This window comes from Monodelphis domestica, chromosome 2, assembly GCF_027887165.1.
Source record: "Monodelphis domestica isolate mMonDom1 chromosome 2, mMonDom1.pri, whole genome shotgun sequence".
Classification (NCBI taxonomy): Eukaryota; Metazoa; Chordata; class Mammalia; order Didelphimorphia; family Didelphidae; genus Monodelphis; species Monodelphis domestica.
Window position 1 is genome coordinate 288008574 of NC_077228.1, and position 14298 is coordinate 288022871.

The window sequence follows — 14298 nt, forward strand, 5'->3', positions numbered from 1 at the left end:
TCTGCAGGATAGAAGCTGCTTTTGCTGCTGCTGTCACCGCTGTTGCTACCACTGCTGCTGCTGCTGCTGTTGCTGTTGCTGTTCTCCTGCTCCTGTGGGGGGCGGTAAAGGGCGGGTTCTACAGATCTCCTCTCACAGCTAGCCACTACCCCTCTCCTGCAGGATAGGAACTGGGAACTGGCTCTGGTCCTGCCACACTCAGGATCAGGGGGAAAAGAGAGTTCACAAGAGTTCTTTTGGCCCTGGCCTGTACAAGCTTCTCTTCAGGATGGCACCACTGCCCCCTGCTGGGAAGTCTCTCATCCTGCATAATAGATATGCAGAGGCTGCCTCCTTCAGTCCTTAATTCTAGTCAGGACGGCCCCCTCCTTGCAGAAACAGACAAAAGGGCCAGCAGGTATTGGCTCAGCCACCTTCTCTCCTGGATCCACATCCAGAGTATCTTGCCTCCCAATCAGGAAATGTTTAGCAGCTCACCTGTGAGATGAGTAGTACAAACATTATTATTCCCATTTTGCAGATGTGGAAACTGAGGTTTCAGAGATGTTAAAGACTTGGCCATGCTCACATAGCTAGTAAGTGTTAGAGCTGGGATTTAAACATAGGTTTCTCCTAACTCCAGGTCCAGTACTTTCCTCTGCTGTCTCTATGTTTTTCGCATGTCTAACCTCAGTTTTTCCATAGAATGCAAACCTGTTTCTTACCATTGCTCACAAGCTTCCCTAAGCTCACAGCTTCAATAGTCATATAACTCACGTTGATATAGCATATTCTAACAAGTTTAAAAAGTGTTTTCTGGGGGCACCTAGATGACCCAGTGGATAGAGAGCCAGGCCTAGAGATCCTAGCTGTGTGACCCTGGGCAAGTCACTTAACACCCATTGCCCAGCCCTGAACACTCTTCTGTCTTGGAACCAATATACAGTATTGATTCTAAGATGGAAGGTAAGGGTTTTGGGTTTTTTTAAATGCTTTCCTCCTATCAGCTCTATGAGGTAGGGATAATTATATGGACATTTCTTCCTTAACCTCTAGGTTGAACCAAAGCTAGAAAGGGTCTTACTTTGTTTAGTCCATTCCTCACCTCCAATAGACAAGAAAATGACATTGCTAAAGAAGTATTACCCTGGACAAGAAGCATGCACACAGCAGAAGAGATAGCAGTTTGGGTGTTCAACCCAGCTCTGCTGCTACCCTTTCAGGCCTCAAAAAATTTTAACCACCATCTGCCTCCCTCCTTCTTAGACTTTATTTTTCCAAGATAGCCTCCATTTCTTTTTTCCCCCGAAATTCCACATCAGACCTTTATTTTTAAAGTATTTTATTTTCCCAGTTACATGTAATAATTTTCAACATACATTTTCCAAAATTATAAGATCCAAATTGTCTTCCTCTTCCCCTTCCCTCCCTCTTCCCAGAGATGGTAAGTAATTTGATCTGGGTCATAAATCATGCAAAACATTTCCATATGGATCATTGTTGTGAGAGAGTACTTGTATTAAACAAAAACACAAATAAACTAATGTGGAAGATAGTATTCTTTGATCTGCATTCAGATTCCACAGTAGATAGCATTTCCCATCATAAGTCCTTCAGAATTATCCTAGATCATTGTATTGCTGAGAGTAGCTAAGTCTATCACAGTTGATCATTGTACAATATTGCTGTTACTGAGTACAATGTTCTCCTGTTTCTGCTCACTTCACTCTGTATCAGTTCATGTTTTTCTGAAACCATCCTTTCCATTTCCTCATTTCATATTCATCTTTCTTATAGCAAAGTAGCATTCCATCATAACCATATATCATAATTTGTTCAGGCAATGGACATCCCCGTAATTTCCAATTCTTTGCCACCACAAAGAGAATTGCTATGAACATTTTTGTACGAATGGATCCTTCCTCCCCCCACAGAATTTTTTTTTCATTTCTTAGGGATATAGACCTAGCAGTGGTATTACTGGATCAAAGAGTATGTATGCACAGTTTTATAGCCCTTTGGGCATAGCTGACAACTTCCATTTCTAAGAGCTAGGAAGGACTTGGGGGATTATTGAGCTCCACTTCCTTCTTTTATGACTAAGGAAGCTGAGACCCAGAGGAATGGAATAATTCAAGTCCCAGGGAATTAGAAGTACAAGTCTGGTGTCCTGACTTCTGGTTCAATACTCTTTCCATTATTCCAGCTCTTACATTTACTAGCTGTATGATGATAGACAAGCTACTTAACTTCTCTGGGCCCTAGCATTCTAATCTGTAAAATGGGGATAACTTCCTACTTCATGGAGTGGTTTTGAAGAAAGTACTTTGTGAGCACTAAGTAGAAGTGAGTTGTAATAACAACTCACTTCTACTTAGTGCTCACAAACCTTGCTCATTTAATTCCAGGTAGGCTTATACTCTAGACCCTGGACTCATTTTATCTCACACCCATCATTTTCTTCTCCAAAACTCACCTTTTCCCCTTTTTCTAACCACCTTCTGGACCTCTCCTTACCCTCTTTCCTTTTAACCACTTCCATTCTCTTCATGCAGCACTGATTGAGTACCTACTGTGTTCACAGTCCTACACTAGGCATCCCCAGGCCTCCTTGAGAAAGAGAGGAAGCAGAACTTGGGAAAAGGAGAAGAAAAGTTACCTCACCCTGTCTCCCACCCTCAACCCCCGCTTCAGCCTCTCTCTGTTGCCCTGTGCCTTCCTTGGCCCGCAGAGCTATGGTGTAGTAATATTCTCCCTCTCCTCTGAGGTGGAGGAGGTATCAAGCATCTCTTCTCTAACATTTTTCTTCCCCCACCCACCCCAATCCCAACCTTTCAGTATGTCCTCAGCAACACAGGCAGACAGCCACGACCGCTATGAACGCCTCACTTCTGTATCCAGCTCCGTGGACTTTGAACAGAGAGATAATGTAAGTGACATCTTTGTTTCCCCATTTCCCACCATGAACAGTGGTGACCAACAATCTCATCTCCAAGTATAAGGCATTGAAAGACAAGGGTCCAACTCCCGTATACCTCTTTAAAACCATCTGGCCTTGCCCCTTCATTTGATGAGGAACCTGAGGCCCAGAAAAATGAAGAAATCACTTGCTTATTAATAGTCAAACCTAGGGGCAGCAAAGTGGCTCTGTGGATTGAGAGCCAGGCCTAGAGGGGAGATCCCAGGTTCAAATGTGGCCTCAGACATGTCTTAGCTGTGTGACCCTGGACAAGTCACTTAACCTCCATTGCCTAGCCCTTACCACCCTTCTGTCTTAGAACCAATATATAGTATTAATTCTAAGACAAAAGGTAAGGGGTTTTTGGTGATTTGGTTTTTTTTTTTAATAGTCGAATTAGATGAACCTGGGCATTTTGAATCCCCATTTGCCAGTTTTCCCCACAATACTGCTTTAACATGCAACAGAAATTTCTGTTACAAAAGAATTCCCAACTCCTATTTAATGGCCCATTCATTTCAGACTAAGTTCTCTATAGATAAATGATGGCTTCTACCCTTTTTCTTTCTTCCCCAAAGGTGAATGGTTTCAGATAGTCTTTAAGAGCTTCAGCTTGATCCTTCCTTGGGCAGACTTCCCTAAGCTGATTAGGCATCCTCCTTCCCTAAGAACTTAGGCTTCTGCTTTTTCCCCATTAGGTAAAAAACAGACAAGGCAGGAAACTCCCAAGGTACATGTCCCAGAAGCCATAGGCCTTCTCACCCCTAATCCATGGCTTCTTCCCTACCTGGAAACATTCTTAAGTAGTCACTGTCCTTGACCAGGAGATGGTGGCCGGGATTCTCTCTCCCAATAAGAGCTCCTAGCATGGCAGCAGCCCACCCAGTGTACAAAAACTTCTTCACCCCTAAAAGAGTAACTCAGAAGATCAAGCTTCCAGCAGTCTGACAATCTGACTTCAGTTCAATACATGTCTGTTTATTAAGCTCTTGCCTCATGAAGGGTACTATGCTAGGCTTTGAGGCTCCAAAAACAAAATTAAATATAGCTCCTTCCTTATTGGAGGGTAACACACACACACAAATAATAATACAAATTAAGTACTAAGTACTTAAGTACAAGGTCTTAAGTCTATGCAAAGTGCTTTTAGAAATTCATGGGGAGGGAGAGAGATTACCTACACCTAAGGAGATCAGGGAAAGCTTCATGGAACTTAAAATATCACCTGAGATGGACCATAAAGGAAAGAAAGGATCTCAACAGGCTTGGAGATGGAGGAAATCCATCCCAGGTGTGCTGGAGCAAAGCTGAGAAGATAAGACACTTGATCAGGGAAACTGTTAAATATCCAGTTTGGCTAAAGCATAGTACAATGAGAACGTAGTGTTAAAGGAATGAAAAAGCATATATTGGGCTCTTACTGTGTACCAGGCACTTGGCTAGGTGCTGGGGATAAAATACAGATGTGATAGTTACCCTCTTTAATGAGTTTCCTTTCCAATAAGAGAAGCTTTTCCAAACAGGAATAATGGCCAGGGAAAGGGAGTCTTTGTCTGGGGTAGTCACAAGGATGATGAGGAGAACCAAAGGGCAGTTGATTTGGCCTTTGTTTTCCCAGAATAATGGTAATATTGATTACTATTTCCAGATCAAAAGATAGGAGGGGGAAAGACTATCCAGGTAGTGTTTGAACAGGTGGCATGATGTTTTAGGGTGGATCTGAAACATGGTCTCAGACAAACCAGAGATAGAGAGATATCCCTGAAGTCCAGAAGTGGGCATTGTTCCAGGTGGGAAATCAAGGCAGTCAATGGCAAGATACATGCCAATGTATCTCTGAAGTTACATAATTGTGAAACATAATCTAGAGCCAGCTTAATGGAGTCACTTTGGCAAATTTCCTCTCATTTGGCAGTCAAGTTCAGGTGATACTGTAAAGGTAGGCTTGAAGCAGCGGGCAAGAGGGCTTAATATGCCAGGGTAAGGAGTTTGACCTTCACACAGGAGGCAGTGGAAATCCATCCATCATTTTTGAGCAAGTAATTACAGAGATGATTTGGGAAGTAAAGAGAGACAGCTTGAGAGTGAAGAGAAAAGCGAGAAACTAGAGGACCATTGTTGCCATAGTCTGTCAGATTCAATGAGTAACTGAACTAGAGTGGTAGCAATATGATTGGGGAAAAAGGAAAATTCAAGGAATTTGACAACTGGTTAAATATGGAGAAGAGGGGAGAGTCAAAGAAGATAACAAAATTTTCAGTTTAGATGCCAGGGAGAAATAAAGTAATTGGGGAGGACAGATTTTTTTTTAACTATAAAAAAAAACCCTAATTATATCTACATAGTCCAACAAAGCAAATTCCCACATTAGCCATGTCCAAGAATATACATCTCTTTCTGAATCTTACATTCATTACACCACTCTTTCAGAAGGTGAATGTCATGTTTCATCTTCATTCTTTGGTATCAGAGTCCTTTCGGAGTTGTATTTCTCAATGATGTAATTATTGTAAATTGTTCTATTAGTTCTCTTTACTTCGTTCTTCATCAGTTCATAAAGTTCTTCCCAATTTCTTCCAAAACTGTCCACTTCATCATTTCTTACGGCACAATAATAATCTACATATTCCTCCTTATGTTTAACCATCCCTAAAATGATGATAACCTGATAGTTGTTGGGGTTTTTTTGCTTACCACAGAAAGAGCTACTATAAATATTTTTGTACACATGAATCCATTTTCTCTTTCTTTGAGGTTCAGGCACAGTAATGGTGTTGTTGGGTCAAAGGGTCCTCAAAAATTGGTAACTTTCTGGACATTGTTCCAAATTGCTTTTTAAAATGGCTGGGCCAAATCACAATTCCCTCAACTATTATACCTGTTTACCCAGAGCCCCTTCTAAGACTGTCATTTTCCTCTTTTGTTATCCCTGCCAATCTTGATAAGTATAAGGACAACTTCAAAGGTGCTGGAATTTCCATTTCTCTAATTATTAGTGACAGAGTATAAATATATAACACACACACAGATATATAAATTATTGACATCTTGGATGTCTTTGAAAACCACCCCCTCATGTTATTTGACTATTGGTCTTTTGGAGGATGATTATTAGTCTTATAAATTTGAGTCAGTTCTTTGACTATCTTGAATATGAGACTTTTTTTTTCTTTTTGAGGCTATCAGGGTTATGTGATTGCCCCATTGTCACACAGCTAGTAAGTAGACAAAGCTAGATTTGAACTCAGGTCTTCCTTACTCCAAGCCTAACACTATCGCACCACCTAGAGGCCCAATATGAGACTTTTAACAGAGGACCTTGTTGCAATGATATTCCCCCTCCCCAGAGTTATGTTTCCCTTTTAAAATGTAGAATATTAAATTTGTTTGAGCAAAAACTTTAAAATTTAATGTAATCAAAATAGCCATTTTGTCTTGTTCCATCTTCTGTATCACATTTTTAATCATGAACTCTTCTATCCATAGATCCAAAAAATAATTCTTCTTTGCTACTCGATTTTGTTTATGATATAACCTTTTTTTTGTTTGTTTAACATTACTTTTTTGTTTGGTCAATTTCAAACATTATTCCTTGGTTACAAAAATCATTTTCTATTTCTCCCTCCCTTCCCCCCACCCCTCCTATACCGGATGCATAATTCCACTGGGTATTACATGTGTCCTTGATCAGAACCCATTTCCATGTTGTTGGTGTTTGCACTAGGATGTTCATTTAAAGTCTACATCCCCAGTCATATCCCCCTCGACCCATGTAGTCAAGCAGTTGTTTTTCTTCTGTGTTTCTACTCCCACAGTTTTTCCTCTGGATGTGGATAGCGTTTTTTCTCATAGATCCCTCTGGGTTGTTTAGGATCATTGCATTGCCACTAATGGAGAAGTCCATTACATTCCATTGTACTACAGTGTATCGGTCTCTGTGTAAAATGTTCTCCTGGTTCTGTTCCTTTCACTCTGCATCAATTCCTGGAGGTCGTTCCAGTTCCCATGGAATTCCTCCACTTCATTATTCCTTTGAGCACAACAGTATTCCATCACCAACATATACCATATGATGTAACCTTTTGTAGACACAGTCATGTATCAATTTAGAACTTAACCTCAGTGTTTTGGTATGAAGTGTTGACCTAAACCTAATTCTTCCCAAACCTCTGTCCAGATTTCTCCCAACATTTTCAGTCAAATAGTGAGCCCTTCCCCCAATAACCAAAGGCTTTAGTGAACAAGCTATGCTTACTTTGTTTGCTTCTTGTATGTACCTAATCTCTTCCACCGATAAACCTCTTTGCTCTTTTTGAACCAGTACCAAATCACTATTATTGTTTTGTAGTGCAGTTTCAGACCTGGTATTAATAGATCCCCCCTTCCTTCTTAGTTTTTTTGGGGGGGAGTAGGAGAAGGGTATATTATCACCTTTGAGATTTTTGACTGTCAGTTCTTCCATATGAATTTCATTATTATTTTTTTCTAGCTCGGTAAAATATTCTTTTGGGAGTTTGGCACAGCACCGAATAAGTAAATTAACCTAGGTAATATTGTCATTCTATTATGTTGGCTTGCCCTACCCTGTATTTTCTGTCTCTTAATTATTTAGATTTGTGTTTATTTCTGCCAAGTGTTTTATAGTTAGATTCCTATATCTGAGTAGATATGTTTTCAAGTATTTACTATGATTTTGAATGGATTTCTCTGCCTAGCTCTTCTTGCTGGATTTTGTTGGTTATACATGAGAATATTGATAATTTATATGGATTTATCTTAAATCCTCCATTTATTTTGTCTTAAATTATCTTAAATATCTTATTTATCTTAGATATCTTTTTGTTTTAAATCCTGCATTACATCCTAAAGTTATTTCATTTAACTTTTAATATCAGTTATCTCTATAGGTATACTACCATATCATCTGAAAAAAAAAGAAAATTTTTCCCTGTGCTTATTCTCTCAATTTTTTTCATGTCTTACTGATCTGGCTCATATTTTTAGCACTATATTAAATAGTAGTGGTAATAATGAAGCATTCTGGCTTTATAAACTCTGATCTCATTGGAAAAGCCTCTAATTTCCCCCAATGGTATTTAATATTTATTCCTGGATTTGAAGAAATATTATTGACCATTTTTTTAAAAAGGTTCATTTGTTTCTTTGATTTTGTCAAGACTTTTCCACATCTATTAAGTGTTTTCTCTTGTTTATACCATTAGCAGGTTTTGTCATATTTATGATTTTCCTTTCCTGGCTTTGGTTACATCTCATAAGTTTGGGAATGTTATCTCTTTGTTCTTCAGCGAAGTTTTCTGTTGCTTTTATAATTTTGTTTTTTGAACCACCATTTTCTTAGAATTAAGTTATTTAGTCTCTGTTTGCTTTTAAATTCTTTAGGGGGGTGGGGCAGCTGGGTAGCTCAGTAGATTGAGAACCAGTCCTAGAGAAGGAAGGTCCTAGGTTCAAATCTTGCCTCAGACACTTCCCAGCTGTGTGACCCTGGACAATTCACTTAACCCCCATTGCCTAGCCCTTACCACTCATCTGCCTTGGAACCAATACACAGTATTGATTCAAGATGGGAGGTAAGGGTTTATTTTTTTTTTTATTTCTTTAAGGGTTCTTTATTGAATAGAATTTCACTCATAAAATCATGATATGTTGAATATTTATGCTTTTCTGCGTTTTTGGTGAGGTCTTTATGCCCCACATATAGTCTGTTTTTATGAAGGTATCATATACTGATTATAAGTATGCAAATTCTTTTCTATTCTCATTCAGTAATTTCCAGAGATCCATCATCTATAATTTTTCTAAAGTTCTAGTCATATCTTTAACTTCTTTCTTATCTTATCTTTTGGTTAGATATGATCTAACCAAACTTTCTTATCTTATCTTTTGGTTAGATTTGATCTAACCAAATCAATTAGGTCAAAAAGGGGTACCTTTTTTGTGAGATTTAAAATGGTTGAGGTCTTAAACTGTAGTGATTAAAATAGTGGAAGATATAAATTGTGATAGATATAAGAGAGGGTGAGTAAATTTGACCGCAGAAATATGTTTCACTACAGTGTCTTGGGTTTTATAGAGATTTTAGTTAACAATACAATGAGTAATCAAAGAAAGAGAGAGAGAGTAAGAAAGGAATAAGTATGAAGGGCCTCAAGCCAATATGGCCTAGACCTAAGTCCCAAAAGAGAAATCAGTCAGTTTTTTATAACTCACCATAAGATCTGTCTAAGTAAGGATTTCTAATGACACCAGGCCAGCAGCATCTCAGCTGCTTTCACCAGCTCCCTCCTCCATCTGAATGTTTCAGAATCAGTCTCCTCAGAATGAGTCTTCTCAAAATGAGCTCCCTCAGAATCAGATCCAGCTCTTCTCTGAGCTCTTATTTTTAAGGGCAAAATCTCCTATGTCACCTCCCCTAAGTCCTTACATCTACCAATCACTGTAGATGTTTCTAAAGGACTGCCCATTTTGAATTCACAGCTGAGTAGTTTTAATCTCTTTAGTAAGTCAGAAAAAAAAATGCTGCTGTGTCGACAAATTTCATTAAGAAAAAACCTCTGAATAAGTTATCACCCTTTTAGGTTTAAGTAGTTTACAAGTTGCCCCACCTTTATAGGTACTTAGTATCCCATTGTATCAATTCTAAAATAGTCATGACTCAAAGAACTTCCTGTCCCTTCCATAAGCATGGATCAAAGTACTTTTCATTGTTCTCAAGGAGCTCTCTGTCCTAAAGCAGTCCTAAGTAGGGTGGAGTAGGGATATTCCCAAGGCAAGGAGCCCCCACACTCAAGTAGAGTTCTCACCATCTGCTAGGGAATTTTTTTTAAGTAGAAGATTCCCCAATGGAGGAAACCCCTAACATTCATAAGTCTGAGAAATTTTAAGGTTTACACTATTAACATCATTATAGTTTTGACATTTATTTCTCCAACTATCTTTTCCTTTAAGTATTTAGATGCTATGTTAAGTACATATGTATTACGTATTGATATTGATTTTTTATCTAGGCCTAATGAAATAATAAGCATAATGTTATTCTTCAGAGGACACATTTTTAGGAAAAGATGATTCCATTTTGGATATTGATTCAACAAACATTTATTTTAAAAATCTCCTCTGGGGACAGCTAGGTAGCTCAGTGGATTGAGAGCCAAACCCAAAGATGGGAGGTCCTAGGTTCAAATGTATCCTCCGACACGTCCTAGCTGTGTGACCCTGGGCAAGTCACTTGACCCCCATTGCCTAGCCCTTACTACTCTTCTGCCTTAAAACCAATACATAGTATTGATTCTAAGATGGAAGGTAACGGTTTAAAAAACCTCTTCTTTGAATAGCATAATGCTTAGAAATGGGATAGATAGAACAGTGAAGTAGTTTCTTTCCTCCCCATAATAATAATAATAATAATAATAACTAACATTTACATTTATACTTTTAGGTTTGCAAAGTGCTTTGGAGGGAGCTAGATAGCCCAGGGGATAAAGTGCAGGGCCTGGAGTCAAAAAGACCTTAGTTCAAATCCAGCCTCAGATACTTAGTAGCTTTGTGACTCTAGGCAAATCACAACCTCTATTTGCCTTAATCCACTAAAGAAGGAAATGGCAAACCACTCCTGTATCTTTGCCAAGAAAACTCCATGGACATTGTGGTCCATGGGTTGAGATAGAGCCAGACACAACTGAACAACAACAATTTCAGATAGCTATGTGGCTCAGTGGATAGAACACTGGGTCTGAAGTCAGGAAGAACAAAGTTTAAATCCAGCTTCAGATATTTACTGACTATATGACTCTGGACAAGTTACTTAACCTCTGTTTGCAAGCCACTTAATCTCTATATATCCATTGAAGGAGGAAATAGCAAACCACTAATGTATCTTTGCCAAGGAAACTGCATGCACAGTATGGTCCACAGGGTCATGAAAAATCACAACTCAACAAAAATGAAGTATTTTAAATATTATCTCATGTGATCTTCACAACAGTCTTGGAATGATTCCTGCTATTATACCCATTTTTATAGATGAGGAAACAAAGGCTGAGAGAGATTATATGAATTACCTAGCGTTTCTCAACTAGTAAATGTCAAAAGTAGGATTCAGACTGAACTTCCTGACTCCAAGTCCAGCCCTCTATTCATCGTGCCACCTAGTCACCTCCCTTCATGGAGCATACTCTCTAACAGGGAGATACATAATTCATAATTACAAATAACTACAAAACATATTACATGGTACATGAATCAGAGCTACAAAATATAGTGCAGTGTGATATCTGAAAGGTTATCACAGGCCCAAGGAAGGCTTCATGGAGGAGGTAACTTTTTTTTCCCTATGGTTACATGATTCTTGTTGTCTCCTTCCTCTCTTCTCTCCCTCCCCTCCAGGAGTTGACAAGCAATTCCATTGAGTTATACATATATTATCACTCAAAACCTATTTCCATATTTTTCATTTTTGTAATAGAGTGATCATTTAAAACCAAAACCCCAAATCATGTTCCCATATAAACAAGTGATAAATCATGTTTTCTTCTGGATTTCTACTCCCAGAGTTCTTTTTCATAAGTCTCTCAGGATTGACCTGGATCATTCTATTGCTATTAGCCGCAAAGTCAATTTGATTGTCCCACAATATTTCAGTAACTGTGTACAATGTTCTCCTGGTTCTACTTATTTCACTGAGCATCAGTTCATGGAGCTCTTTCCAGTTCTTATAGAAATCAATCAATTCACCATTCCTTATAGCACAATAGTATTCCATCACCAGAGGGTAAACTTTTGAATTGGACTTTGAAAGATGAGGAGGAATTCAGAAGACAAAAAGGAGGAAGTAGGAGAACATCGGGCATATTTGGGAGACAGGGAAAACCAATTTGGCTAGAGTATAGAACACATATGAAAAAAAGACTAGAAAGTAGAATGATAACAGATTATAGAAGGCCTTAAATACCAAAAAGGAGTTTAAATTTTAATTGGAAAGCAATTAGGGAGCCCCTGAATATTTTTGCGCAGAAGAGTGGCATGACCAGATCTCTGCATAAGGAAAATATATGGCAGTTATATGAAAGTTTGACAAAAGTGAGAAAGACCTATTAGATGTTTATTGCAATCATCCATACAAATGGTAATAACAAACTATTAGGGAGGTGGCAGTGTGAATACAGAATACACAGAAGTAGGAAATGTTATTTACTGGAGTGGTATTGACATAGACAACAAGTTGAAGTTTTTTATAGAAATAAAGACAGACCTAAATAACTGGAAAAACATGTTAATTGCTCATAATTATACCATATCAATATAATAAAAACAAAACTAATAACTATATTAATTTACTTTTTCAGTACCATACCATTCAAACCACCAAAGAATGAAGCTAGAAAAAATCATAACTGGTGCAACTAGGTGGTTCAGTGAATAGATGGTCAGATCTGGAAACAAGAGGTCCTGGATCACATGTGACCTCAGATACTTCCTAGCTGTGTGATCCTGGGCAATTAACCCCAATTACCTAGCCCTTGCTGCCCTTCTGCCTTGGAACTGATACTTATTATTAAAATAATAATAACACCACCACCACATCTGGAAGAACAAAAGGTCATTCAATGTCAAAGGAAATGATCTCAAATTATACTACAGAGCAATAATCTTCAAAACTATTTATTACTTGTTAAATAATAGAAAAGTCAACCATGGAAGAGATTAACTATATGTATATTATAAGTATGTATATTATATTATTATATATGTAGTATAAGTATATTGAGAAGCAAACTACCAAAGAAGCACAATGTTTGATAAATCCAAAGACCCCAACTCTTGAGATGAAGACTCATGAGAAAAATTGCAGGAAAACTTAAAAGCAATCTGACCAATGGGGTTTAGACTAATATCTCACACAACAAACCCAAGATAAGCTCAAAATGAATACATGCCTTAGGCATAAAATTGTATATGGCAAGCAAATTGGAGGAGCAAGGAAAGAAATAACTTAAAACTGGATAGGAAATGAGTTTATGCTCAAATAAGAAATGGGATTATAGAAAATTAAATGGATAATTTTCATTCCATGAAATTAGCAAAATCAGTGCATTTAAAATTACAAGGGTAAATTAACTGAGGAAAAAATCTTTGCAACACGTTTTTCTGATAAAGAACTGATATTCAAAAATGTATAAGGAAGAACAAGAGATAGCTCCTATAGATAAATGGTCAAAGGCTATATAATCAGTTCTATGTAGATGTAGAAGTTATCTGCCCATTGGTAATAATTAAACACCATTGGAGTGGATGAAAACAGGTAAACTGGATCTCAGAGATGGACTGACCCTTGGTATTTTAGTGGGGAGGAAAAAGCTGAGCCCTAGGAATTATGTTACTGGCTAGTTCTATCATCTGATACCATACCCTCCTTTCCTCTTCCATTCCTATTTTTCCTATTCTCCTTGAACCATTGCTTAGACCAAGAATACAGTCTTTCAGCTTTTCAAACCTTCTTGTCTATCCCCAAAATGAGCATACAGTGCTTTAGAAATTGAATATGGGTTTTTCAAAGTCTCACAAACACAAGTCCAGCCTTCCTGGCTCCTTCATTCACTGTTCTTTCTCCTTGTTTTCTGAGAGCTGGCTATTCCCAGCCCTTCTGTCCTTTTATCCCTGAGGTTGGTTCTTGGTCAGGGGTACTCATTCTCTCTTCACATCCCTCCTAACACTTTGGCCCTCCCCTATATAATTTTATCTTAATATTATTCCAGTTGCTTTGTATATGTCTAAATTCCCCTGTTATACTCTAAACTTTTTGAGCAATGGAGCATTTATACTTCTGCTTTGTATTCCCATCTAGTGTCTAGTACAATATCTTCATACAGAAGAATAGGTGCTAACTCATTTGGACTATGTCTGAAGACATGAAGTCGTTGGCCTACCTCATCTACTGAATAAAATCTAAATTCATGTTAGCATCAAAAGCCCCTCCACAGCCTGTCGCCAATTCATCTTACTGGTCTTGTCTTGAGTGCTTCTGGTCCCAGTCTGTGCTCCACACCCCCTTGGAGAAGTTTATTCTCTTCTAAAAGGAAACATCAAGCTAATTAACCCCATCTTGGAGGCTCCAGAATCAGATGGGATCTGAGAAATCATCTTCATCCAACCAACCCTTCTTCCCCACCCATTCTGGTTTCACAAGGGAAGAATCTAAGACTAGGCCAATGTCTCAGTGTTAGTAATTAAGAATTTGAACCCAGTACCTCTGACCATAGTATTGGTTCCTTCATGCCACACTATCCCCCTAATTACCAAGTTTTCCTGCCCTTGGCCCTTTTTTTAGTTGTTGGGGGAGGAAT

The 14298-nt window shown here is 38.3% G+C and overlaps 1 protein-coding gene across 6 annotated transcripts in view; it reads left to right on the plus strand.

The window, feature by feature from the left end:
* TMEM63B (transmembrane protein 63B) overlaps nt 1-14298 on the plus strand; it is a 43339-nt gene that overhangs the window by 9186 nt on the left and 19855 nt on the right. For 4 of the 6 annotated variants that reach the window (XM_056818306.1, XM_056818307.1, XM_056818303.1 and 1 more), the window contains one exon: nt 2818-2908. In XM_056818306.1, the coding sequence (XP_056674284.1) occupies nt 2818-2908 (91 nt within the window). Of the gene's footprint in view, nt 1-520; nt 576-2817; nt 2909-14298 lie in introns of all 6 variants that reach the window. The other 2 variants (XM_056818305.1, XM_056818308.1) reach the window with 1 other exon arrangement.